Source organism: Ornithorhynchus anatinus, chromosome 11 (genome assembly GCF_004115215.2).
Source record: "Ornithorhynchus anatinus isolate Pmale09 chromosome 11, mOrnAna1.pri.v4, whole genome shotgun sequence".
Lineage (NCBI taxonomy): Eukaryota > Metazoa > Chordata > Mammalia > Monotremata > Ornithorhynchidae > Ornithorhynchus > Ornithorhynchus anatinus.
In genome coordinates, this window is record NC_041738.1 from 3,991,693 (window position 1) to 4,019,474 (window position 27,782).

The following is a 27,782-nucleotide window of genomic DNA, read 5'->3' on the forward strand; positions in this document are numbered from 1 at the left end:
TCTAGGATTTTGGAAAGGAAGGGTAGTAGGGAGATAGGATGATAACTGGAGGGGGAAGTGGGGTCAAGAGCGGGTTTTTTTAGGATGGGGGAGACGTGGGCATGTTTGAAGGCAGAGGGGAAGGAGCCCTTGGAGATTGAGTGGTTAAAAATAGAAGTTAAGGAAGGGAGGAGGGCAGGGGCGACGGTTTTAAGAAGGTGAGAGGGAATGGGGTCCGAGGCGCAGGTGGAGGGGGGGGTGGCACTTGCGAGGAGGGAGGAGATCTCCTCTGAGGATACTGCAGGGAAGGATGGGAAAGTAGGGGATTACGGTGCTCTGCACACAGCAAGTGCTCGATGGACTATGATCGGTTGCTTCTATTTATTTGCTATTGTTTTAATGAGATGTCCTTCTCCTTGACTCTATTTATTGCTGTTGGTCTTGTCTGTCTCCCCCGATTAGACTGTAAGCCCGTCAAGGGCAGGGACTGACTCTATCTGTTGCCGAATTGTCCATTCCAAGCGCTTAGTACAGTGCTCAAGCAAGCGCTCAATAAATACTATTGAATGAATGAATTGACTGATCAATTGATTGATTGATTTTGTTGGGGGTGGAGAGGGTGGTGGCTCAGGGGGGTTTGCTGCCACCTACTGGTCAAAAGAAGCAAGTGGCAGGGGGCGGTAGAAAGGTCTAATTTGCATATTTGCATATTCCCCGCCCCTCCGCAGGGGCTTCTGGGTAGGAAATAGCCCTGGCCTTCAGGTAACTTTGGGGGTGACCAGGTGATGCCAGGGTGAACCACCTATCCTAGGCGGATGCCCCCAAAAGACAGTCTAACAGGGAACCTTGGAATAATAATGTTGGTATTTATGTGCCGAGCCCTGTTCTAAGCACTGGGGTGGATCCAGGGTCATCAGGTTGCCCCACGTGGGGCTCCCAGTCTTCATCCCCATTTTACAGAGGAGGGAACTGAGGCCCAGAGAAGTGGCGTGACTCACCCAAAGTCATACAGCTGACAAGTGGCGCAGCGGGGATTAGAAACCCACGACCTCGGAGTCCTACACCCGGACTCGTTCCACTAAGTCACGCTGCTTCTTGGGCGCAGCGGATGACAGAAATTCACCCTGAAAAAACAAGCAGCAACATGGTTTAGCGGACGGAACAAGGGCCTGGGAGTCAGAAGGACCTGGGTTCTAACGCCGGCCCCACCCCTTGCCTGCTGTGTGACCTTGGACACGTCACCTTCTCTTCCTCTGTGCCTCAGTTACCTCATCTGTTAAAATGGAGACTGAGCCTGGGTCCAACCTGCTTGTATCCACCCTAGCGCTACAAGCCTAGCCTCGACTAAGCATTTAATAAATGCTTCAATTTTTATTGTTGCCACTGTTCTTACGAGATATTCTTCCCCTTGACTCTATTTATTGCCATTGTTCTTGTCTGTCCGTCTCCCCCGATTAATAATGTTGGTATTTGTTAAGCGCTTACTATGTGCAGAGCACTGTTCTAAGCGCTGGGGTAGATACAAGGTAATCAGGTTGTCCCACGTGAGGCTCACAGTTAATCCCCATTTTACAGATGAGGTAACTGAGGCACAGAGAAGTGAAGTGACTTGCCCACAGTCACACAGCTGACACGTGGCAGAGCTGGGAGTCGAACTCATGACCTCTGACTCCGAAGCCCAGGCTCATAGGGACTGTCTCTATCTGTTGCCGACTTGTTCATTCCAAGCGCTTAATACAGTGCTATAAATACTATTGAATGAATGAATGAATATTATTATGGAGAGGTGACTAGATGTTCACAAGGACCTAGTTTCTATTCCCTGCTCCGCCACTTGCTAACTCTTCATCACTTCAGTGGCCTAGTGACGTGCCCCAGGTCGCCCAGCAGGCCAGGGGTGGAGCAAGGCCTGGAACCCAGGTGTCCTGGCACCCAGCCCAGACTCTCGCCCCATGCCTGCAGCTTCCTATGGCCTTCCCGGTCCAGACGGCGCCTGAGAGCAGGCGGCGGGATCGTTCTCCACCGTTGATCTCGGACCTTCTCCATTGTTTTCCCTCAGACCTCCGCCCCCCCCCCCCCCCCCCCCGACCTCTTCGCTCATTTGAGCGTGAGGGGCCCATTCCACTTTCCCCTAGGTTCCTAGCCTATCGGCCATCCGGCTCTCCCTCTGGCCGGCTCTGCCGGGTCGTTCCCCAAGGCTGACCCGGGCCCCCAGCCCGCAGGCCTGCCTCCGGGCCGGATTCCCAGGCCCGGTGGTCGGTGGAGGCGGACCGGAGAGCGGCCTGCGCGATGCCTCTGGAACCAAGATAAACACCGAGCCGCAGTCGCTTCCAGACCTCGTGAGGATGAACTAAACTTCCAGCCAACGAGCGGGGCAGAAAATGTCCCGTGGTCCAGAGCGCTGGGAAGAGACGTCCCCCCACCAACCCCTCCACCTCCCCCCCCACGCAATCCAGCGTGAGTAATGCTCCCACAGGGAATCCACCTCTGGCATTTCCCCAATTTGACATGGCCCGCCCCCGATGGGATCAGCCTCTGCAGGACCGCTGCCCCGTCGCGGTCCCGAGGCCAGGTTCGCAGGCAGCTGCAGCCGGCGAGGCCGCTCGGTCTCCCCGGCCGGTTGGGTAATGAGGCTGAGCCACGGGCCCGGGGCCCGGCTCCCCCCAGGCTGGGCGGCCCCCGGCCGCCATTCAATTAGTGGCTTGTTTCGGGCTGGAACGCATCCCTTGCTCCCCTTCCGACGAGGCCCGGATCGCGGCCCGGACCACACGTCGCTCCGGGAAAACTCCTCCTAGCATCGTCTCCGCGGCCCAGGCCAAGGTGCCCGTCTTTCTGGCTCCACCAGCTCCCCGGGGAAGCTGACTGAAATCATAACGCTCACTGCGGAACTTCTTAAGTGCTTACTCTGGGTCGGACACCGTGCTGAGCGCTGGGGTAGAGACAAGCTAAGCGGATCGGGCCCGGCCCCCGCTGGACACGGTCCCTGTCCCGCATAGGGTTCACAGTCTTACTCCCCCTTTTACAGATGAGGCAACTGAGGCCCAGAGATGTGAAGTGTCTCGCCCAAGGTGACACAGAAGACGAGGGGCGGAGCCGGGATTAGAACCCAGGTACTTCTGCCTCCCAGACCCGTTCTCTATCTCCTAAATCGCGTCCCCGACTCTCCCCGCGGTGACCCAACAAAGGCCATTCCATCCCTGCCTCTCCCCCAGTGACCCGGCCTCGGTTCCTCATTATCCAAACCCTTTCTGAACCTGATCATACTTCTGGCCCGTCCAACTTCCTGTGGGAACAAATTCCATATGCTGGCTGCCGTCTGGGTGAATAAGGATTTCCTTGGATTTGTTTTGAAACTATCGCCTTACTCGAAAAATGTCTCTCCGTGGGCTAATATTTCCCCTGAATGTGTCTATGAGAAGGGACCACACCCAGCTTGATTTAGGAGACCCCTCTCCCACTCCCCTAAACAGGGCCCTGCCAATTAACACCAGCTTTAGCAACCCAGTACCACCCGGATTCTGATTTCTAATCCTGGCTCGGCCGTGCATCCGGGTTTGAGAACAAGGAACGAAAAGTGAGAAAAGTAGCGTGGCCTAGTTTTTAGCACACGGGCCTAGAAGCCAGAAGGGCCTGGGTTCCAATCCTAGCTCTGCCACTTGTCTGCTGTGTGACCTTGGACAAGCCGCTTCACTTCTCTGGGCCTCAGTTACCTCATTTTAAAATTCATTCAATCGTATTTATTGAGCGTTTACTATGTGCAGAGTACTGTACTAAGCGCTTGGAATATACAATTCGGCAACAGATAGAGACAATCCCTGCCCAACAGTGGGCTCACGGTCTAAAATGGGGATTAAGACTGTGAATCCCATGTAGGACAGGGACTGGGTCCATCCTGATTAACTTGTACCTACCCCAGCGCTTAGTACAATCCCGGGCTCATAATAAGCATTTGACAAATACTGGAGCGACAACGACGACAGGGAGTCTGAAGGTCATGGGTTCTAATCCCAGCTCCGCCACTTGTCTGCTGTGTGACCTTGGGCAAGTCACTTCACTTCTCTGGGCCTCAGTTACCTCATCCGTAAAACGGGGATGAAGACTGTGAGCCTCACGTGGGACAACCTGGTTACCCTGTATCTACCCCAGCGCTTAGAACAGTGCTCTGCACATAGTAAGCGCTTAACAAATGCCAACATTATTAACAAATACCAACATTATTATTATAGTGCCTGACGCGTAGTAAGCGCTTAACAAATACCAAAATTATTAGTAACAACTTCAGAAAAAAACCCAGGTCGCCTCTCCCAGAACTCCCTCCCTTCAAATACCCAAATTATTATTAACAACAACAGAAAAAACCCCAGGATGCTTCTCCCTGAACTCTCTCCTGGATAGCAGCGTGGCTCAGCAGAAAGAGCATGGGCTTGGAAGTCAGAGGTCATGGGTTCGAGTGCCCACTCTGCCACTTGTCAGCTGTGTGACTGTGGGCAAGTCACTTCACTTCTCTGGGCCTCAGTTTCCTCATCTGTAAAATGGGGATTAGCTGTGAGCCTCACGTGGGACAACCTGATTACCCGTATCTCCCCCAGCGCTTACAACAGTGCTCTGCACATAGTAGGCGCTTAACAAATACCATTTTTAGAGAAGCAGTGTGGCTAAGTGGAAAGAGCACGGGCTGGAGAGTGAGAGGTCACAGGTTCGAATCCCGACTCTGCCACTTGTCAGCTTTGTGACTGTGGGCAAGTCACTTCACTTCTCTGGGCCTCAGTTCCCTCCTCTGTCAAATGGGGATTAACTGGGAGCCTCACGTGGGACCACCTGATGACCCTGGATCTCCCCAGCGCTTAGAACAGTGCTCTGCACATAGTAAGCGCTTAACAAATACCAACATTATTAATAAATACCAAAACGATTATCAACAACACAAAGACCCCAGGCTAACTCCCCTCAGGCTCCCTCCACCCTCCCTCCTCAGGCTGCCCCCCCCCCGCGCGAAGGACTGTGGGAAATGTAGTACCTGCTTCTCCGGGGGGCGCCCCAGGGGCTTCTGGGATTTGTAGTCCCGCCGCCTCCGCGCTCCCGCGGCGGCAGGCGGGGACGACGCGAGGAGAGGACTACGTTTCCCGGCCTGCCTCACGGGAAGGCGCCGCCCCCACGGCGCAGGCGCCGCCCAACCCTGGCCCCGCCCCCTCGCCTATTCCGGGGCGGCTGCGGGAGCTGTCATGGACGAGGGGGCGGAGGCCGCGGGAGGCCTGCCGCGCCGGCCGGATACTTACTGAGCGACCCCGGGACCGGCTGGACCACCACGACGACGACATAAATCTCTCCCCGGGACCCCCGCAGCGGACATGGATGACAGCAAGGTGGGGAGGGGACAGCCGGGGCCTGGGGGGGAGGGGACAGCGACACCCCGTCCCAACTACCAGTCCTGGGGGGGGCAGGGCTCCCACGCCTGTCTTCCCATAATTAGGAGATTCGTTAAATCCTTACTGTATGCTGGGCACCGTAATAATAATACTAATAACGATGGCATCTGTTAAGCGCTTACTATGTGCTGGGCACCGTAATAATAATAATACTAATAATGATGGCATCTGTTAAGCGCTCTGTGCTGGGCACCGTAATAATATTAATAATGATGGCATCTGTTAAGCGCTTACTATGTGCCGGGCACCGTAATAATAATAATGATGATGGCATCGGCTAAGCGCTTACTATGTGCCGGGCACCTTAATAATAATAATACTAATGATGGCATCTGTTAAGCGCTATGTGCTGGGCACCGTAATAATAATAATAATAATAATAATGATGGCATCTGTTCAGCGCTTACTATGTGCCGGGCACCGTAATAATAATAATGATGATGGCATCTGCTAAGCGCTTACTATGTGCCGGGCACCGTAATAATAATAATGATGATGGCATCGGCTAAGCGCTTACTATGTGCCGGGCACCTTAATAATAATAATACTAATGATGGCATCTGTTAAGCGCTATGTGCTGGGCACCGTAATAATAATAATAATAATAATAATGATGGCATCTGTTAAGCGCTTACTATGTGCCGGGCACCGTAATAATAATAATGATGATGATGGCATCTGTTAAGCGCTAACTAGGTGCTGGGCACCGTAATAATAATAATACTAATAACGATGGCAGCTGTTAAGCGATTACTATGTGCTGGGCACCGTAATGATAATAGTAATAATGATGGCATCTGTTAAGCACTTACTATGTGCCGGGCACCGTAATGATAATAGTAATAATGATGGCATCTGTTAAGCGCTTACTATGTGCCGGGCACCGTAATGATAATAGTAATAATGATGGCATCTGTTAAACGCTTACTATGTGCTGGGCACCTTAATGATAATAGTAATAATGATGGCATCTGTAAAGCGATTACTATGTGCTGGGCACCGTAATGATAATAGTAATAATGATGGCATCTGTTAAGTGCTTACTATGTGCCGGGCACCGTAATAATAATAATAATGATGATGATGGCATCTGCTAAGCGCCTACTATGTGCTGGGCAGCATAATGATAATAGTAATAATGATGGCATCTGTTAAGCGCTTACTATGTGCCGGGCACCGTAATAATAATAATGATAATGGCATCTGCTAAGCGCTTACAATGTGCTGGGCAGCGTAATGATAATAGTAATAATGATGGCATCTGTTAAGCGATTACTATGTGCCGGGCACCATAATAATAATAATAACGATGATGGCATCAGTTAAGCGCTTACTATGTGCTGGACACCATAATGATAATAATAATAATGATGGCATCTCTGAAGTGCTTACTATGTGCTGGGCACCGAAATAATAATAATAATGATGATGGCATCTGATAAGCGCTTACTATGTGCTGGACACCACAATAATAATAACAATAATAATAATAATGTTGGTATTTGTTAAGCACTTACTATGTGCAGAGCACTGTTCTTAGTGCAGGGATAGATACAGGGTCATCAGATTGTCCCACGTGAGGCTCACAATCTTAATCCCCATTTTACAGATGAGGGAACTGAGGCCCAGAGAAGTTAAGTGACTTGCCCACAGTCACACAGCTGACAAGTGGCAGATCAGGAATTCGAACCCATGACCTCTGACTCCCAAGCCCATGCTCTTTCCCGATGCCATCTGTTAAGCTCTATGTGCCGGGCACCGTAATAATAATAATAATAATAATGATGGCATCTCTTAAGCGCTTACTATGTGCTGGGCACCGTAATAATAATAATGATGATGATGGCATCTGTTAAGCGCTTACTATGTGCCGGGCACTGTAATAATAATAATGATGGCACCTGTAAAGCGATTACTATGTGCCGGACACCGTACTAATAATAATACTAATAATGATGGCATCTGTTAAGCACTTACTATGTGCTGGGCACCATAATAATAATAATAATGATGGCATTTGTTAAGTGATTACTATGTGCCAGGCACCGTAATGATAATAATAATGATGGCATCTGTTAAGCGCTTACTATGTGCCAGGCACCATAATGATCATAATATGTGCTGGGCACCAAAATAATAGCGATGATGATGGCATCTGTTAAGCGCTTACTATGTGCCGGGCACCGTAATGATCATAATAATAATAATGATGGCATCTCTTAAGCACTTGCTATGTGCTGGGCACTGTAATAATGATAATAATAATGATGGCATCTGTTAAGCGATTGCTATGTGCCGAGCACCGTAATGATCATAATATGTGCTGGGCACCGAAATAATGATGATGATGATGGCGTCTGTTAAGCGCTTATTGTGTGCAAAGCACTGTTCTAAGCACTGGGGGTAGGGGTTACAGGGTAATCAGGTTGTCCCACGTGGGGCTCACAGTCTTCATCCTCATTTGACAGATGAGGGAACTGAGGCCCAGAAAAGTGAAGTAATAATAATAATGTTGGTATTTGTTAAGCGATTACTATGTGCCAAGCGCTGTTCTAAGCGCTGGGGATGATATAAGGTGATCAGGTTGTCCCATGTGGGGCTCACAGTCTTCATCCCCATTTTACAGATGAGGTGACTGAGGCCCAGAGAAGTGAAGCGATAATAATAATAATGTTGGTATTTGCTAAGCGCTGGGGTAGATACAAGTGTACTAAGCGCTGGGGTGGATACAAGCAAATCGGGTTGGACACAGCCCCCGTCCCATATCGGGCTCACAGTCTCAGTCTCCCTTTGAAACAGGAGGGAACTGAGGCCCAGAGGAGTTAAGTGACTTGCCCAAGGTCACACAGCAGACAAGTGTCCGAGCCGGGATTAGAACCCATGATCTTCTGACTTCCAGGCCCGGGCTCTATCCACTACGCCATGCTGCTCCTTCAACCTTCTGGAGAGGTTGCAAGTCGATCGATCGTATTTCATTCATTCGGTCGTATTTATTAAGCACTTCCTATGTGCAGAGCACTGTACTAAGCGCTTGGGAGAGTACACTCCAACAATAAACAGATACATTCAATACCCACAAGGAACTTACAGTCTAGCGCTTACAGGCCCCCAGCAGAGGCATCTCTCACCTAAACTATCAGGGATTTGTCTATCAGCACAGGCCCCAGCCTTGCACCCTCCTGCTGCCCGAGAACCCCAAAATTCCTGTGGGAAATAGCTGTCACACCCCTGGAGTGGTTACAACCCCTGAAAAGCACAGGACCATTAAGGGGGTGCAGGGGGATCCGCTATAAGACCCCTTCTCCGGGAGCCCAGCTCTGGCCTTGAATGGGGTTCTCCACCCTCTCAAGACCTCCCTCCCTATAATAATAATTCTGACCCTCAGGTCTGTGGTCTATCCACTAAGCGACGCTGCTTCTTACACCGGTAGCCATCCTAGTGGGGATATGTTTAATAATAATAATAATAATGTTGGTATTTATTAAGCGCTTACTATGTGTAGAGCACTGTTCTAAGCGCTGGGGGAGATACAGGGTAATCAGGTTGTCCCACGTGCGGCTCACAGTTAATCCCCATTTTACAGTTGAGGGAACTGAGGCACAGAGAAATGAAGTAACTTGCCCACAGTCACACAGCTGACAAGCGGCAGAGCTCGGATTCGAACCCATGACCTCTGGCTCCCAAGCCCAGGCTCTATCCACTGAGCCACGCTAAGTCCGCACTTGACTCCAAACGTTCAGGCCGCCGAGATGTCGGCTCGTTCAAAAACAGTAACAATTGGCCCCCAAAAGTCCCTCCTCTCCTATTCACTAGAGAAGACAGGACTGTACAGGATACATTTCCCTCCGTGCGTTAGTCGATGATCCGAATCATTGTACCAAAGTTAAGGAAAGGTAGTTCAAATATTAAGTAAAATTATAATGGGCATTTAGAACTGCACAGGCTTTCAGGTTATAGTGGGAACTCCTTTGAGGGCAGGGATCAGGTCTGCTTTATGATACTCTCCCACGCTCTTAGTTCAGTGTGTCGCACACCTCAGGCGCTCGGGAATACTACCGATGGATTGACTGAGATGATAATGAGGTTGCGTCAGTACGAGTCCGAAAGAGCATCACGTCCAGTCTTAAGCTGAATTTCTCCCTGGTCCTGTTCCGCTTCCTGAGCCGAAATCCAGGTTCCCTAAGCTTTCCAAGTTGTTTCTCTTTTTGGGAGCCTGGATTTCTGCAAGGTGCTTGTCCTCGGCAGGTCACCCTCATGGACCTGCCCAGAAAAACAGCCCCTTCCCCCAGCTGTCTCAGGGGCTTTATTCCTTCACCTGTATGCCTGCCACTCACCCCCAACCCTCACCCCCAACCCAGTTCCCAAATCATACTGGTGCAACTCTCCAGGGGTCAATCATTTAATACTGCAAAATAGTGCCAAACATTGTACACTTGTACTTTGTCCTTTGAGCTGTTATTATTATTATGATATTTGTTAAATGCCTACTGTGTGCCAGGCAGTCTATTAAATGCCGGGGTGGATACAAGAAAATCGGGTTGGACACAGTCCCCTTGTCCCATGTGGGGCTCACAGCCTCCATCCCCATTTTACAGATGAGGTACCTGAGGCCCAGAGAAGTGAAGCGACTTGCCCGGGGTCACACAGCAGACTAGGAGCCTCGATCAGAACCCATGACCTTCTGACTCTCAGGTCCGGGTTCTACCCACTACGCCATGCTGCTTCTCTGGTACTGAATCCCCATTTTGCCGAGGAGGGAACTGAGGCACAGAGAAGTGAAGTGACTTGCCCAAGGTCACCCAGCAGACCAGTGGCAGAGCTGGGATCAGAACCCAGGTCGTCTGACTCCCAGCCCTGCGCTCTATCCACTAACCTTCTGAGGACTTAAGTCCGGTAGTGGCGAGAAGGTTGGAATGGCCGATACGAAGGTAGGGAGGATAGAATTGAAACAGAGGGGAGGCAATGTGTCTTCAGAAGGGAGTTCACAGAAAAAATCCTGAGCACCTTCCTACACTTCTGCATCCTGAAGGTGTCTCCAGGGGGGGGGAGGTAGATATGCTGCGGGGTCCTAGGAATATTCCGGCCTGGTCACAAGCTGCACCCTTTCTCCCCTCCGGCCGCCCCTCTCTAACGGCCCATCACCCGAGGTTGGCCGAGCCCCCGGCTAAGGAGCCGAGAGAGCGTCCGAGATTTGACCGGCAAGCCGCTCGTGTCCTCTGCTCTCACCACGACAGAACAACAAGCTTGGCAAACACATAGCAAAGTGGACAAAGCCCACAGAGGACTGACCGTGGGGGTTTGCTCTGTTCCAGTTGTTCCAGTCTGGAGTTGGCAACACTGAGCTAGAGGGAGGATGTTGGACTGGGGACCTCCGCCTCTCCCCTCCCCCCACCAACCCCCTCCCCTACTTTCCCATCCTTCCCTGCAGTATCCTCAGAGGAGATCTCCTCCCTCCTCGCAAGTGCCACCCCCTCCACCTGCGCCTCGGACCCCATTCCCTCTCACCTTCTTAAAACCGTCGCCCCTGCCCTCCTCCCTTCCTTAACTTCTATTTTTAACCACTCAATCTCCAAGGGCTCCTTCCCCTCTGCCTTCAAACATGCCCACGTCTCCCCCATCCTAAAAAAACCCGCTCTTGACCCCTCTTCCCCCTCCAGTTATCGTCCTATCTCCCTACTACCCTTCCTTTCCAAAATCCTAGAACGAGTCGTCTACGATCGATGCCTAGAATTCCTTAACTCCCATTCTCTCCTAGACCCCCTCCGATCTGGCTTCCGTCCCCTCCACTCTACCGAGACTGCTCTCTCTAAGGTCACCCGTGACCTCCTTCTTGCCAAATCCAATGGCTCCTACTCCATTCTGATCCTCCTTGACCTCTCTGCTGCCTTTGACACTGTCGACCATCCCCTCCTCCTCCATACCTTATCTCACCTCGGCTTCACGGACTCTGTCCTCTCCTGGTTCTCCTCTCACCTCTCTGGCCGGTCATTCTCGGTCTCCTTCGCTGGAGCCTCCTCCCCCTCCCATCCTTTAACTGTTGGAGTTCCTCAAGGGTCAGTTCTTGGCCCTCTTCTGTTCTCCATTTACACTCACTCCCTCGGTGAACTCATCCGCTCTCACGGCTTTGACTACCATCTCTACGCAGATGACACGCAGATCTACATCTCCGCCCCTGTCCTCGCCCCCTCCCTTCGGGCTCGCATCTCCTCCCGCCTCCGGGACGTCTCCACCTGGATGTCGGCCCGCCACCTAAAACTCAACATGAGCAAGACTGAGCTCCTCATCTTCCCTCCCAAACCCGGTCCTCTCCCAGACTTCTCTATCACCGTGGATGGCGCGACCATCCTTCCCGTCCCTCAGGCCCGCAATCTCGGTGTCATCCTTGACTTGTCCCTCTCGTTCACCCCACGCATCCTATCCGTTACCGAGACCTGCCGGTTTCACCTCTACAATATCGCCAAGATCCGCCCTTTCCTCTCCACCCAGACGGCTACCTTACTTTTACGGGCTCTCGTTATATCCCGGCTAGACTACTGTGTCAGCCTTCTCTCCGACCTCCCTTCCTCCTCTCTCGCCCCGCTCCGGTCTATTCTTCACTCCGCTGCCCGGCTCATCTTCCCGCAGAAATGATCTGGGCATGTCACTCCCCTTCTTAAACAACTCCAGTGGTTGCCTATCGACCTCCGCTCCAAACAAAAACTCCTCAATCTAGGCTTCGAGGCTCTCCGTCACCTCGCCCCTTCCTACCTCTCCGCCCTTCTCTCTTTCTACCGCCCACCCCGCACGCTCCGCTCCTCCGCCGCCCACCTCCTCGCCGTCCCCCGGTCTTGCCTATCCCGCCGTCAACCCCCGGGTCACGTCCTCCCGCGGTCCTGGAACGCCCTCCCTCCTCACCTCCGCCAAACTGATTCTCTTTCCCTCTTCAAAACCCTACTTAAAAATCACCTCCTCCAAGAGGCGTTCCCAGACTGAGCTCCTCTTCCCCCTCTACTCCCTCTGCCATCCCCCCTTTACCTCTCTGCAGATAAAGCCTCATTTTCCCCTTTTCCCTCTGCTCCTCCACCTCTCCCTTCCCATCCCCACAGCACCGTACTCGTCCGCTCAACTGTATATATTTTCGTTACCCTATTTATTTTGTTAATGAATTGTACATCGCCTCGATTCTATTTAGTTGCCATTGTTTTTATGAGATGTTCTTCCCCTTGACGCTGTTTATTGCCATTGTTCTCGTCTGTCCGTCTCCCCCGATTAGACTGTAAGCCCGTCAAACGGCAGGGACTGTCTCTATCTGTTGCCGACTTGTTCATCCCAAGCGCTTAGTACAGTGATCTGCACATAGTAAGCGCTCAATAAATACTATTGAATGAAATGAATGAATGAAAGGAGGCCAGGTCAATCAGGCCTGCTGGGATTTTCTTTCTCGCTCTTCCCGGTGCAGGTCTCTTCCCTTCTGTAGTCCGTGCTTTTCCTCCTAAAAGGTGGGAGGGAAGAAACTTGCCTGAAGCACACGTTGCAATCCCCCGTGAAGGACGCTTTATCAGGGGTGAAAAATTCTCCCCCTCCAAGAAAAAGCATTTCCTCCCTTCCCTTTCCCCCTGAATGGGCTCATTCAGGAGAGAAGTAGCGGATAGAGCCCGGGCCTGAGGCTCAGAAGGACCTGGGTTCTAGTCCTGGCTCCATCAGTTGTCTGTTATGTGGACTTGGGCAAGTCACTTCACTTCTCTGGGCCTCAGTTACCTTATCTGTAAAATAGGGATTGTGACCGTGAGCCCCAAGTGGGGGTGGACTGTGTCTGACATGATTTAGCTTGTATCGACCCCAGTGCTTAGAACAATGCCTGGCACCTAGTTGGCTCCTTCAAGTAGCATTAAAAAAAAAAAATGGATGCTACTGTCGTGAGTTTGGAGCTGGGGCTCCCAGGGCCTGCTTCCGCATGACCCCTCTCCCACCCTGGCTCCACTGGGAAGTTCCTCCTATTCATCACCTCCCCCGGTGCAAAGAGAAGAAGGGGGGAATAACCCAAACTGACCCCAAGAAGCTAAAGAGAGCAGCTCAGACGCCAAGGGGAACCTGACTTTTTCCCAGGGAAAAAGACTTCTGCCTCATAATCTTTTTTTTTATGGTCTTTGTTAAGCACTTACTATAATAATAATATTGATGGTATTTGTTAAGCGCTTACTATGTGCCAAGCACTGTTCTAAGCACTGGGGTGATCAGGTTGGACACAGTCCCTGTCCCACATGGGGCTCAAGTCTCAAATCCCCATTTTCCAGGTGAGGTAACTGAGGCAGAGAAGCAAAGTGACTTGCCCAAGGTCACACAGCAGACAAGTGGCTAGCTGGGATCAGAACTCAGGTCCTCCTGACTCCTGAGCCCGCGCTCTGTCTTCTAGGCCACACTGCTTCTCGATCTAAGGAATTTTTGAGTTCCATAGAGTTTCTAAGCCCCAGCTCTCTCCCCACAGAGCACCCCAAAATATCCCCAAAAGATAACCTGCCCCTAAACAAGACAAACTCCCACGGGAACCCTCCCCTTGGAGCCCCCACAGGAATCAACCTTGCCCTGCTCCTGGCCTTTCCTGGCTTTTTGTTAGTTTGTTGGGTCCCCTGGTGTTTTCTTTCTCTCACCCACAACCCCTTTAAAACCCTTTGCACTCCCTTCTCTTGCTCAGCTAATTCCCCAAGCCTCCCGTATCAGAAGACCTGGGTTCTAGTCCCAAATTCTTCACTTCTTTTTTTTTTAATGATATTTGTTAAGCACATACTAGGTGCCAGGTACTCTTCTAAGCACTGGGGTAGATACATGATAATCAGGTTGAACAGTCTCTGTCCCATATGGGGCTCACAGTCTTAATCCCCATTTTACAGATGTGGTAACTAAGGCACAGAGAAGGTAAGTGACTTGCCCACAAGATCACACAGCAGACCTGTGGCAGAGCCAGGTATAGAACCCAGCTCCTTCTGACTCCCAGGCCCATGCTCTGTCCGCTAGGCCATGCTGCTTCACTTGTCTGGGGGTGACTTGAGGCAAGTCATTTCATCTCTTCTGTGCTTCAGTTTTCTCATGTGTAAAATGAGGATTAAGTACCTGTTCGCCCTCCTACTTAGATGTGAGCTGCATGTGAGACAGAGATTGGGCCTGACCTGATCAATTTATACCTATCCCCAGCGCTTAAGATGGTGTTTGGCACATAGTAAGTACTTAAAAAATGCTGTTATTATTATTGTGATTATTATGAGCATTTAAGTGTCATTTTATTATTTTGCCAATAGTATATATGTATATTATTGGAATAATGATAAAATGATATATATATATACATATATATGTAGGTGTGTGCATATATATATATACTTATATATATAGTAATATCCAGTTTTGCATCACATAGTTTTGGCCAATTTAGTTTGATACTTTTCCCATCTAGGTTAGAGGGGTCGTTGAGTCCATGGGAACTAGGGGGTCCGACTTTGGGGGACCGGGGAGCGAGCTCAGATTTTCACACCTTATTGCCCGTGGTATTTTTTGACACGAGAGCCTACATTCCTCAAGTTGTCATCATCGTTGTTGTTAATTACACTAATAATTTAAAAAATCTGATTAACGACAATAGCTGGTTCGGCATCCCATAGTTTATCCCAGTGGCGCTTATCCCACCCGCTTGGTTCCCGCGTCCTTCAAGTTTGCAGCCACAAACGCAAATTGGAGACCCCAAGATCTGCATCCTTAAACTCCCCTCGACTCAACGGCTCCCACAGCGTGGTGTTCCGAAAGCTAGTGCTCTCTAGAAACACAACTCTGGCCCAGTGTTCTGCAGGGTTTAACCGGGCAGCCCGGCCATCTGAGGAGACCCCAACTTCTGCTTCCACCATGACCCCGAACCAGGACAGGGACCGAACGCATGCTTGAGAAGCAGCATGACCTAATAGATAGAGCCTGAGAGTCAGAAGGACCTGGGTTCTAATCCTGGCTCCCTCACATCTGCTCCGTGATCTGGGGCAAGTCACTTCACTTCTCTAGGCCTCGGTTACCTCATCTAAAATGGGGATAAGAGTGTGAACCCCATGTAGGACAGGAACTGTGTCCAACCTGATTAAGTTGTTTTTGCCCCAGCACTTAGAACAGTGTTTGGCACATAGCAAATGCATAACGAGTACCACTGTCCTGCTCTGGGAGCTCAGCCAGGCAAGCAGGCCCTCTTCTCGAAGGACGTCTTCACTGCAAGGGTCTGGTAACTATGAGTGGGCCAGAGAACGAGGGGGAAGAGACGGTGACAGGTGCTCAAGGAGCAAAAATGCTCGGTAGAAGGCGGCAAACCCCGGGAAATGACTTCCGTTCTCTCTGCTCACAAACCAGTCCCAGACTGGGCAGCCGCAGTGCTGCTCCCCCTTCATCCCAGGAGGGTCCTGGTTGGCAGAGTGTTCCGTCGGCTGGACCCACACCGCTCGGTTGGCGTGGGCAGAAAAGGGCAAGCTGGGGCCCGCCAGGCTGAAGGGGCTTTAGCAGCCGCCGCACCCGAGGGGAGGAAGCTAGTATCCAGAGCGGCGCCGGCCCCTCGGGCCTCCCCAATAGAAGCAGAAGGGCTGGCCAGGAGCCAATCCCGAGGGGCCCAAGTCACCCGGTGAGCCGCCGGTGGCACCGTGGGCCGTGTGCCATGGGGCAGACTTCTGGGGAGACTCGTGGAGGCCGTTCTGGCTCCACGGGGGACGGGAAGGAGATGAAATTCCACCAACCTGGTTTTCAGGGAAGACTCAGCGGCGAACATCGTCACGTTGCAGTATTAGGAAACTCTTCCCCCAGCTGCGGTGGAAGGCAGAGGGGCGGGCAGATGGAATTTATTAGCTCAGAAAGCCGTACGGGCGGAAATGCCAGCAGGTTCAAGGGGAGTTTGGCTAGCTCCGTGAGCCAGCGGTCCCTCAGTGGGTTACTAAGAGGGACAGGGCGAGATGGACAGAGAGCGAACCTGACTTGATTCCTGGGAGTCTGCGTTGGCAGGGTGGGTGGGCAAGCGGGAGGGAGTCAAAGAGCAGAATTACTAGGGGGGTGTGGGAAGTTTCACTGTTGAACATCCACCTCCCCAACCCCATCCCTCAGGGCAGGGAATGCGTCTGTTTTTTGTTATATTGTATTCTTCCAAGTGCTTAGTACAGTGCTCTGCACACAGTAAGTGCTCAATAAATACAACTGAGTGAACCTCCACTGGGGCTGTGAAATGTACCGCCTTTCCAGCCCCAAGAGCACAGGCCTGGGAGTCAGATGGCCTGGGTTCTAATGCTGCTCAGCCATTTGTCAGCTGTGTGATGGGCAAGTCACTTCCCATCTCTGTGCCTCAGTTACCTCATCTGAAAAATGGGGATTAAGGTGGTGAGCCTTCTGTGGACAGGAACTGTGTCCAACTCACTGTATCCTTATCTACCCTAAAGCTTAGTACAGTGCCTGGCACATAGTAAGGGCAGAACAAATACCATAGTAATAGTAGAGAAGCAGCATGCTATAGAGGATAGAGCACAGACCTGGGAATCAGAAGGTCATGAGTTGTAATGCAGTCCCCGGCACTTGTCTGCTGTGTGACCCTGAGCAAGTCACTTCATTTCTCTGGGCCTCAGCTACCTCACCTGTAAAAGAGGGAATGAGACTGTGAGCCCCACATGGGAAAGGGCTGTGTCCAACACGATTTGCCTGTATCCACCCCAGGGCTAGTACAGTACCCGGCACATAGCACTTAACAAATATAATAATTAATAGTAATTATTAGTAGTAGTAGTAATAATAAAATAGGATAGACTTAGAAGTAGAAATAGAAGAGCAGAAGCAGCATTTTCTAGGTCTGGGGACCTTTTAATTTTCCTTTTTGATCCTGGTTTATGATTAACATCCCCTTATTTATCCCCACATTTAACCCTAACCCAGAGACCCATAGAGGCGCCTCCTGATTTTAACCCTTAGGGCCATGACACAAGTTAGACAGTTGTGACTCTCCGTGGCCAGTGGTGGCCAGGCCCAGACCCAAACTGGCTGGAAGAAGCTCAGCTTGGATGACTCCCCCCTCCAAAAAAAAAAAAAATCCAAAAAAACTAACAAACAAACAAACAAAAAAAACCCCAAATTCCCCCCGGGGAAGGGCAGTTTGAATGTTTTTGAGATAAGTTAACGGAACTGGACGTTCCATTCAGAAGCCCTGGGTCGTCGGGGTGTTCATTTCCGACCGAGGAAAGGAATTCGCCAGATCCAGTTTAAACATTTCGCTGCCACTAAAACAAAACAAAGGGTTGTAGCTGTCGGTTTCCAAATCAATGAAGTCCCTGTAGAACACTGTGTTCTCTCGCTGGTCAGGGCAGGCCGCCACTCTGAATAAATTAGAAGCAGCAGTCTGAGGGATTGGATTACAGGGGCATGTGACGGGTGAGTCATCCCCCAGCCCCCCAATCCACCCTCCCCCCAACAAAGAAAGAATAGATTTCATTATGCATTTGTTTCTTCACTTGGGGAACTTGAATTCCCACTGTAATTGTTTTCACTGGGTAGCAGCACAAAGTCATCCTTCTCTGGCATGGGACTCCTCTCTGAACGTTCCACTAGCCATTAAGACTTGCCTGGTCCGAGGAGTGCCTGCCACCCACCCATTTCTCCACTCCCCAGGAACTCCGCGATGCTAAAAATAGTGGTGGAAACTCAGAACCAGAACCAGGGTGGCTTTCGGCAAAGCCAGCTTCCCCGGAGAAGCAGCACGACCAAATGGAAAGAGCGCAGGACCGGGAATCGGGAGATCCGGTTCTGATCGGGATTTATTGATATAGTGTACTCTCCCCAGCGCTTAGTACAGTGCTCTGCACCCGGCAAGCGCTCAATGAACAATAGTGAATGAATGAATGAGCCCAGTCAGATGAACTTGGCCAAGCCTCTTAACTTCTCCGGTCCTCAGCTTCCTCCTCTGTTCTCCCTCCCTCTTAATCAATCGGTCCTATTTGTTGAGTGCTTACTATGTGCAGAACGCTGTACTAAGCGCTTGGGAGAGTGTGATATAACAGAGGCGATAGATGGGTTCCCAGTCCACAAGGAACTTGGAGCCTGAGGCTTAGAGCCCTAGCTGGGACGGGGTGGTGTCTGAGCTGATTGCGGCGCGTCTACCCCAACGCTTAGCACCACACCTGGAGCCCAATATGCGCATAATAGCCGCCACAACGGATACCCACCCATAGTTCTGAATGGATCTGGGCCGACCGCCCCCTGACCCTCTCCGATGCCAGAGCAAAAAGAGGGGGTCACCCCCGGAGTAGCGGGTCAGACCCCGGCTGCTGCCAACAGGGCAGACCGTGGCTGGGAGAGGAAGCTCCGGGACCGTGGGACACAGCAGGGAGCAACTGAGTTCAGTGCAATTAAGTGAACCCGCCAGGGAAGCAGCATCGGATTGTGCATTGTGCACAGGCTTGGGAGTCAGAAGGACCTGGGTTCTAATTCTGGCCCCGCCACTTGTCTGCTGTGGGACACTTCACTTCTCTGGGCCACAGTTACCTCATCTGGAAAATGGGGATCAAGACTGTAAGCCCCATGTAGACAGGGACTGTCCAACCTAATAATAATAATGTTGGTATTTGTTAAGCGCTTACTATGTGCCGAGCACTGTTCTAAGCGCTGGGGTAGACATAGGGGAATCAGGTTGTCCCACGTGGGGCTCACAGTCTTGATCCCCATTTTACAGATGAGGGAACTGAGGCACAGAGAAGTTAAGTGACTCGCCCACAGTCACACAGCCGACAAGTGGCAGAGCTGGGATTCGAACTCATGAACAACCTGATTAGCTTGTATCTACTCCAGCGTTTAGAACAGTGCTTGGCACGTGGCAAGCGCTTTAACAAATACCATTATTATCATTATTATTTTTAGGTCCTGGTAAAGACTGGAGGGGAGAGCTGAGTCGCCCCAGCTCCATTATTACCTACAGGCCAGTTCGACCCAGCAGCCTCTCAACCATTATGTCGAGAAACAGTGTGGCCTAGAGGATAGAGCTCGGGCCTGGGAATCAGAAGAACTGGGCTTCCAAACCAGGCTCCACCCCTTGTCTGCTGTGGGACGTTGGTCAAAGCACTTAATCTCTCTCTACCTCAGTTTCCTCATCTGTAAAATGGGGATTAAGATTATGAGCCCCATGAGGGACGTGGACTGTGTCCAACCTGATTAGCTTGTATCCACCCCAGCGCCTAATACAGCGTCTGGCACATAGAAAGCATGTAACAAATACCATTAAAAAAAAAATGAAGTTCCTGTCTGGTTTTAAAGTAAATGATTCACCTGCTTATTTTTATTCAGTTCTCAGTTTTGAATTGAGCAGTGTGCTTACTGTTACTGAAATATTCACGTCACTAGTGCCCTCTCTAATTTTTTTTAAGTGATTATCAAAATATAATTTGTGAAAAATAATGAAGAATGTGAGGTCTGACATCCCAAATCCTGTTGACCCGGGGACATTCAGATCATGGTTTTACAGAGCAGGATGTTTTCCCAAAATCCAATACAAGCAGACGTACTGGGCAATAATTGGATTTTTGGGCCGTGATGTAATAGTCGGGTAGTTTAAAATAGCTCTCAGGAATTCTTGTCATTTCAGAGGGGGCCCTTCCGGAGGCAAAGGCGTGGATTTGCCTTCCCTGAAACAGATCGGGGAGGTTGGCACTAGCCACTCGGATTCAGGCTGGGGCCACTCTTAAAGGAAAATGGGCCCAGAGCATGGGATTAGCTAGTGAGCGGGAAGAGACTTGACCGCAGGTAGTCTAGTAACGTGACCCAGCCCTGACCCCACTAGGGGTTGCACCTTCCCAAGGAGACTCCTTTCCTGTCCCCCTCCTCCCCAAAAAAGTCCAGCCTCCTCCCCTCCCAGCCCACATCTCCCACATACTTTGGGATTGTACTGTATTCCAGAGTTGCCATCGCCAGGGTGACACTCGGCACTCTCTCCCCCACCCACCCCGCCCCCGTCTCCATTAGTAGGTCAGCAGCATGGCCTAGTGGATAGAGCCCCGGCCTGGGAGTCAGGTCATGGGTTCTCATCTCGGCTCTGCCACTTGTCTGCTGTGTGACCTTGGGCAAGTCGACTCACTTCTCTGTGCCTCAGTTACTTCATCGGTAAAATGGGGATTGAGACTGTGAGCCCCATGTGGGACACAGACTATGTCCAACTTAAGAGAAGCAGCGTGGCTGAGTGGAAAGAGCATGGGCTTGGGAGTCAGAGGTCGTGGGTTCTAATGCCAGCTCCTCCACTTGTCAGCTGTGTGACTTTGGGCAAGTCACTTCACTTGTCTGTGCCTCAGGGACCTCATCTGTAAAATGGGGATGAATAATAATAATAATAATAATGTTGGTATTTGTTAAGCGCTGTGTGCAGAGCACTGTTCTAAGCGCTGGGGTAAACACAGGGGAATCAGGTTGTCCCACGTGGGGCTCACAGTCTTAATCCCCATTTTACAGATGAGGGAACTGAGGCACAGAGAAGTTAAGTGACTTGCCCAAAGTCACACAGCTGACAAGTGGCAGAGCTGGGATTCGAACTCATGAGCCCTGACTCCAAAGCCCGTGCTCTTTCCACTGCGCCACGCTGCTTCTCTAGTCTTCTCTGATGAAGACTGTGAGCCTTCTGTGGGACATCCTAATTGCCTTGTATCTACCCCAGCGCTTAGAACAGTGCTTGGCACAGAGTTAGCGCTTAACAAATACCAACATTATTATCATTATTATTATTAATTTGCTTGTATCCACCCCAGCGCTTAATCTAATGCCTGGAACACAGTAAGCACTTAACAAATACCGTCATTATTATTAGGATTGAGTTATCACCGGACACTGACCTGTTGGCTCCGCTAGCACTGACCCAAGTATGGAGCCTTTCCCCCTGCTCCCCGACTCCGCTCAGAGCGCAGCTGGGAGGCCCCTAGCTCAAACACCGAAAGCCCTTCTCCCATCTCCTGCCTCTCTGCCCGCAGGGAGTTGGAGGCAAAGTCAAGAAGCCGGGGAAACGGGGCCGGAAGCCAGCCAAGATTGATCTGAAGGCAAAACTCGAGAGGAGCAGGCAGAGCGCGCGAGAGTGCCGGGCCAGGAAGAAACTGAGGTACCAGTACTTGGAAGAATTGGTGTCCAGCAGAGAGCGAGCGATCTGTGCCCTCCGAGAAGAACTGGAAATGGTAAAAGACCCTTCCCCCCAAACTCTTCCTCACCCGCATCCTCGTTTCCGACTCCCCTGCCGTCCTCCCCTCCGGCCCCGCCACCGGAGACCAGACGAGATTCTAAACCCTTGGTGGACTCAGCTCATCAGCGCTGTTCAAGGCCCAGCTTCAGCCCCTCCAGACGGTCTTCTCCCCTATGGTTAGCACCAGGCGCATCCAAGGGATGGGAAGAGAGAAGCGAGACACCCAAAGAGAGGAGACAAAACAAATAGTACAATTATTATTATTATTCAGTGGTCCCGCCATGGGGCAGGCTGGCTTTCCTCCCCTGGCCAGTTTCTTTCCCCCAACCCCCAGTGCAGCCCAGAATTCCCAGAAATCTGGATTGATCGAGCACAGTGGGGTCAGAGGTTCCGGAAGGGGCTCTGAGAGGGATCTTATCTGGCTCCATGAATTTCCGGCTGGCCGTTGGCCACCGGTGCCACCCGTGAAGGGTGACCAGTTGGGTGACCCCAAGCCTGCCTCCCGGAGCCCTGGCTGGATTCCAACGTGACTCTTCTCTTGTCCGCAGTACAAGCAGTGGTGCCTGGCCATGGACCAAGGAAAGATCCCTTCGGAAATCCAGGCCCTGCTCACCAGCAGTGAGGAGCAGAGCAGGATCCAGCAGGAGTCCAGCAAGCAGCCCAAGGTGGGCAAGGCAGAGACGAGTAACAACCCCTCCTGTAAGTACCGTCCGCCCGTCCGTGAGAGAACGGGCCTCTCCACCCTCTGGTCTCCACCGGGAGGATCACCAGCCCTTGGGCAAGTCACTTCACCGTGCCTCAGTTACCCCATATGTAAAACAGTGGTTAATACTGCAATACTGCATGTGGGACAGGGACTGTGTCCAACCTGATTACCTTGTATCTACCCCAGTGCTCGGGTTTGGCACATAGTAAGCACTTAAATACCACAAAGGCAAAAGCAGCCCGTGGAATCAGGCTGAAATTGCAAGGTCCGTAATAACGATCCACTACAAGGGGAAAAGAAACAGTCAGTGCGCGTTTTGAAATCCAGGTCAGCCTCAGGATGGTAGAGTTTACAAAACCCAAGAAAAGACGCCTTTCACTGAAGACTCGCTAGGTCCAAAGATCCCCCAGGACAGTTGAAGCAAGGCATTAAGTTTCAAGATGGTCGTTGACAGAGGGTCCTTTTAGAATCGGAGAGAAGGGCTTGAGAAACAGGAAGCTTTGTTGGGTTGTCAATACCGTCAAACCTTCCTTGTGGGATTAGTGTCTATCTTAACCTGGGAATGTGTTCGAAACATCTGCGGCCTTCTTTTCCCTCTGGGACCATCATTCAGGTCTTGCTGTGGGAGTCAACGGAAATAAGCAAGCAGGCGCTCATTATAATAAGATTGTAAACAAAATATTTCTCTTGTAAAGCTGTTCTCTGCCAAAGTCTTGCTCACCCCTGCCCCCAAATAGCTGAAGGCATCATTCCTTTATTTTAGCATATTACATTGAGATTCAGGTCTTTGTCTTATATCAGAGTCTCTCTCTCTTTTTTTTTGTGTGTGGTATTTGTTGAAGTGCTTACTTTGTGCCAGGCACTATAGTAAGCACTGGGGTAGATACAGGCCGATCAGAGTCCATGTCCCACCTGGAGCTCACGGTCTCATCCTTATTTTATAGAGGAAGCAACCAAGGCCCAGAGAAGTGAAGTGACTTACCCAAGGACCCTCAGCAGACAAGTGGCAGAGCTGGGATCAGTACCCAGGTCCTCTCACTCTCCACTAGGCCAGGCTGCTTCTCAAATACATATAGATATTTTAAGTGCATTTCACATTGATCTGAAAGAACATTTGATAAAAACCTCTTGGTAAACCTTGAAAAACTTTTCTCTAAAACATGTTTTAAAGGGAGTCGTCTATAAGTAGATTTTATCCGGTTACTTTTGGCAGGTTTAGTTACTCTGAGGACTGTGGTTTCTTCAAGAGTTCTTACTTGAGCCTCTAAGAAGGGAATTCTTTAAACTTGAATGAGGATTTTCTGAGGCTCTCACAGAACAGTAATGATAATAATAGTTATAATAAGAAGAATAAGAATCGTATACAAATTCCATGAAAAATTGGGATATGTAAGCACTTATCATGTGCCAAGCGCCATACTAAGCACTGGGTAGATTCAAGATAATCACATCCAGCACAGTCCCCGTCCCAGGGAGAGCTTACAAAGTGGGAGGAAGAACAGGTCTTGAATCCCCATTTTGCTGATGAGGACACAGGGGCCCAGAGAGGTTAAGTGATTTGCCCCAAGTCACATAGCGGAGAAATGGCAGAGCCGGGATGAGAACCCATGACTTCTGATGCCTGAGCTCTTTCCACAAGGCCATGCTGCTTCTCCAGTGTGTCTCCGGCTAGACTTGCGGGGGGGGAGAGAAAAGTTCAGCCCGAGCCTGGCTTTTCCAGCCCGGAAAAGGCAGCAGGAATGTCCAGTGAAGAGAGCTCCACCAGAGTTCAGCATGTCAGGAAACCTCTGTATGACTCAGGGGGTCCTTCCAGCCACTCTTTGATTTTTATTTTCCCCTTTCAGGGTGAAGATGCCATCCTCGGCCATGCTCGGCTCTCAGGCCGAACATCAGAAGACCACTTGCCACCCAAGAGCCACCTCTGTAAAGAAGCGGGCCACGCCGAAGCCAGTGGTTGCCAGAGGGGAAGTGACACACTTTGACCAGCAGCGAGAAGAAAGTGTCAGAACGTCTGCGGAGGCTCGGTCCAGTCTGCTGCCAGGTGACCCCCTACCAGCGCCCGGAAACCCCGCCGGGGATCGGAGAACTGTCAACTCCAACTCCACGTCTCCATTGGATTTTGTCGTACGGTGTCATTTCCTTGCCTTCCGCCTTGTCGATCTTCTTTCCCAATGGCCCAAGAGGCCCTTTTTTTTTTTTACCCCCAGGGCCGCAATTGTTTTCCTGCAGAGGCCACGCTGGCTCCTCGGAGGCCCCCAGTTGGAGCTGGGAGTGCATATTAATGGCTCCTCCTGTTTGTATTTTTGGAGCGCACAGTAGCATCTCTATGGATGCATATACAGGGGGACGTCGGTGTAAAAAGCTGACTGGGGAGCCTCCATTTCTAACCTCGTAAACTGTGGCAACAGAGTAGGGGAAACGCCTCGCGGGTTGCGGCCGATCTGGTCAGCAAAGTTAGCAAGAAGTTGTTTTCCACATAGGGCACTCTGTCGAGTGTGCATGCATGTGTGTGAAGAATGTTCCCCCAATTTTCTCCAGCCAAGCCAAGCCTGTCCGGAGGATCGTTCTGGAGGCCGGGGGCGGGGAAGGACGGTTCAGTTTGGCTGCTGCTGCTCTGAGCTCCTATTTCTACCTCGAGAGGTCTTTCCTGAAATGAAGTTGGGCTCTAGATGCTGCTAGAATGAGAGAGTGTGTGAGAGAGAGACAGAGAGAGTGAGAGAGAGAGATATGAATGAATTTCTTGGCAAGGGCCAAAGCTAACTACCGACTGGGGCAGTCAGGTGAGCTGGGAAAGGAAACCCAGTTGGGTCCACTGGGGAGGTTTTCTTTCCTCCAGGCGTGCTCCCAGGATGGGGCTCATCCCAGCCTCTTTCCCAGGGAGTTGAGTTTGGGAGCCGGGAAGCAGGCCGGGCTTGGGAAATGGTTTTGAATTCTTTACTTGGCTCCTTCCAAAGCTCTCAGCACAGCTGGGCTTGTCTTTGAAGCGATTCTCCAGAGGAAACTCTATCTTGGAGCCCAGACCCGCCCAGGGCAGACTTACAGCCTGGCAAAAGCTGGGCACAGGCGAGGACCGGGCCAGGCAGGACCCGGGAAAGCCTGGCATCCCACGAGGCATCAGGGACCCCGAGCAGAAAGTTCCTTTTCTGTGACCGGAAGGTGTGCACAGAAGTCACCAGAGCCACCGTGATGCGATTCCCTTGCCAGAGAAGATCGGTGGAATTTTCACCTTCCCCTGAAGAGGGTCGGGCTTTGGTCCAGGCTGCTCACTGTCTGCCCTCGAGTGTGAGGAAACCCTCGTTTGGTCATCGGTGGACTGCTTTAATCAAAAGCCCAGCCGTGTTGATCCCTTCTCGGGGAGGACTTTCCTTCTGTTTGGCCAGGGCAGGGACCAGTTATCAGAGACCTCTGGATCATTTCCTTACCTGTTCATTAGGGAGCGGAATTGCAAAAGCCCCAGAATTCCCCACCTACTGTAGAAAAAGGTGAGGAAAATCGGCCAGTTCGGCTCTCCTAAGCTGTGTCCTTCTGTGGGCAGAGTCCTGGGGGAGTTTATTTAAATACACCCCCCTTAAAAAAAAATTTTCTTACTTTAATGCCGGGCTGTCAGCTTCCAGGTCTAATTTATCACTGCATCCGAGCAATGGCAGAGCTCCCTTATACAGTTTGAGCAAACTATCTCCCCACTGGGAAGTAGTCCTTTAAGGCAGTGTTTCCTCAACTGGGGGCAGGGAGAGACTCCCCAGTTCAGCTACGACAGACTGCTCCTTCTCACATCGGTGAACGTCTGTGTTTTAGGGGCGATATTGTCTCCTAAAACAGCCACTGAGCCAAGTAGGTCGCCCTCAGATTAAATCGGTCACGACTGGACACTGGCACAATGGATAGCCATTGAATTTGGTTCAGATCAAGACTGGGAAATAGGAGAACTTAATTGCAACATTCACAAGAAATCTGTTGGGTATATTTCAGTTGGAAAAAAAGGGTCCTGCATCAGTTTTAAGCTGCATTCTTTTTTTCTAAACAAAATGAGATTTCGGGGGTATCAAATGTTTTTCTTCCTCTGAAGAGCACTGCACATCCATCTTTATCAAACTGAAAGCCTGGAGGGAAGGAAAAGATGGTCTCTTTCCCTAAACTGCATGTCTCAAAATATTACTTCCCGGCACGAGTGCAGGATTTAAGATGGAGTGGTCAGTGTTAGCTTAAGGGAAGGATATAGCCAACTCTGCACTGGGTTGTTAAACCCCCAAAATGATTGCACTTGGAATGATTGACTCGCTGGTCCACAGAGAATTCTGACCTAAATGGGGTTGAGGCGGGACCCTTAACTGTAGGGGGGTCCATTGATGGTCCCTGACAAGCAGTGTGGACAGTCAAACCCGGTTGGTTTCCCAAGGGATCGAACCCAGGCCGAGGGCAAAAACGGACAAGGCTCTTCAGACCCAGGTCAGGAAGCTAAACATCCTCCCGGGACTGCAGGACTGGGCCACAGAGGGATTTACGCTTCTTCACTTGGCTGGTCTCCTCAACAAGCAGTGAGCAAAACAGAGCAAGAAATTCTGGGAAGCAAATAAGGTGGGACCATTTCAGGCCAGTCTTAACCAGTGGGGGAGCGTCAAGCCTGGGACAGACACCCACAACCCAGATCGGAATTGGGAATAATCTTGAACAGGTCAGATTTGCAGGGGTTAGGCCTGGGTGTACTCTGTCCGTGAACCTTAAACTCGACAGAATATTGGTCCCATGACCCGGGAGAGGCTGAGTCTTTTAGATGGTCCATGGGCTCTGGCTGCACCCACGGCATGAGTTCCTTGTCCAGAGAAAGAATGGGGACCCATGGAGGATGGTACTTACTTGTAAAGCCCAAGCAATGACCATCCTTGCGTCTCCAGCCCTGGAAAGGAGGGGCTGACCGGGTCTGCCCAAACACGACTGGACTTGGCTTTAGATCGGCCTTCCTTCCCCCTAACCCGTGGGGACCCACGTTCTCATTCAGGCCTCCCAGGGGACCCCGAGGTGAAGGCTGGAGTTTGGGACACGTGTCAGTGGCCCCGGGGGCCGCCTGCCTGAGAGAAACCACCACTGGAAATCTATGACCCAGCGGTGTCCCCCAAGCCCGTGGGTATCAGTTGATTCTCAGTAAAAACATTTCTGCTTTTGTGTGGGTACCACCGACCCCCCGCCAGGCCCTGAAACACCAGGCTCCCCCAGACCCCTGCTGTCTTGCCTTTCTAATGACATGCCTGAGGTTTCAACTCTGCCTTTCTGCATTATGCCCCGACTGACCTTTCCTCACTTTTCCATTTTCATTGGCATTTTCTGTTTCTGACCAAGTGGAATGAGTGTTCAGCGCTCTGCACCCTGTGGGTGCTCAATAAAGTATTTGTGGACTGACTGCGCTTCAAACAGATTATTGTTTCTCTGAGGGGCCCCCAGTGAGTTATCCACAGCCTCTGCCTTCTCCAGGATGCAGTTAAAGCCGCCGGCGGGAAGT

The 27,782-nt window shown here is 51.1% G+C and overlaps 1 protein-coding gene and 1 long non-coding RNA gene across 2 annotated transcripts; one reads left to right on the top strand and one right to left on the bottom strand.

The window, feature by feature from the left end:
* The first annotated feature begins 5,176 nt into the window (after positions 1 to 5,176).
* Positions 5,177 to 27,683, top strand: CREBL2 (cAMP responsive element binding protein like 2). The gene is made up of 4 exons (XM_029075410.1): positions 5,177 to 5,342; positions 21,380 to 21,577; positions 22,131 to 22,281; positions 24,133 to 27,683. The coding sequence occupies exons 1-4, from the start codon at positions 5,328 to 5,330 to the stop codon at positions 24,135 to 24,137; spliced, it is 369 nt and encodes a 122-aa protein (XP_028931243.1). The 5' UTR covers positions 5,177 to 5,327; the 3' UTR covers positions 24,138 to 27,683.
* Positions 12,752 to 16,952, bottom strand: LOC103170024. Its single transcript, XR_003762867.1, has 3 exons — positions 16,919 to 16,952; positions 16,139 to 16,205; positions 12,752 to 12,876 (listed from the first exon to the last, which is right to left on the bottom strand). It is a non-coding gene; the product is annotated as an uncharacterized LOC103170024 (long non-coding RNA).
* Positions 27,684 to 27,782: the final 99 nt, after the last annotated feature.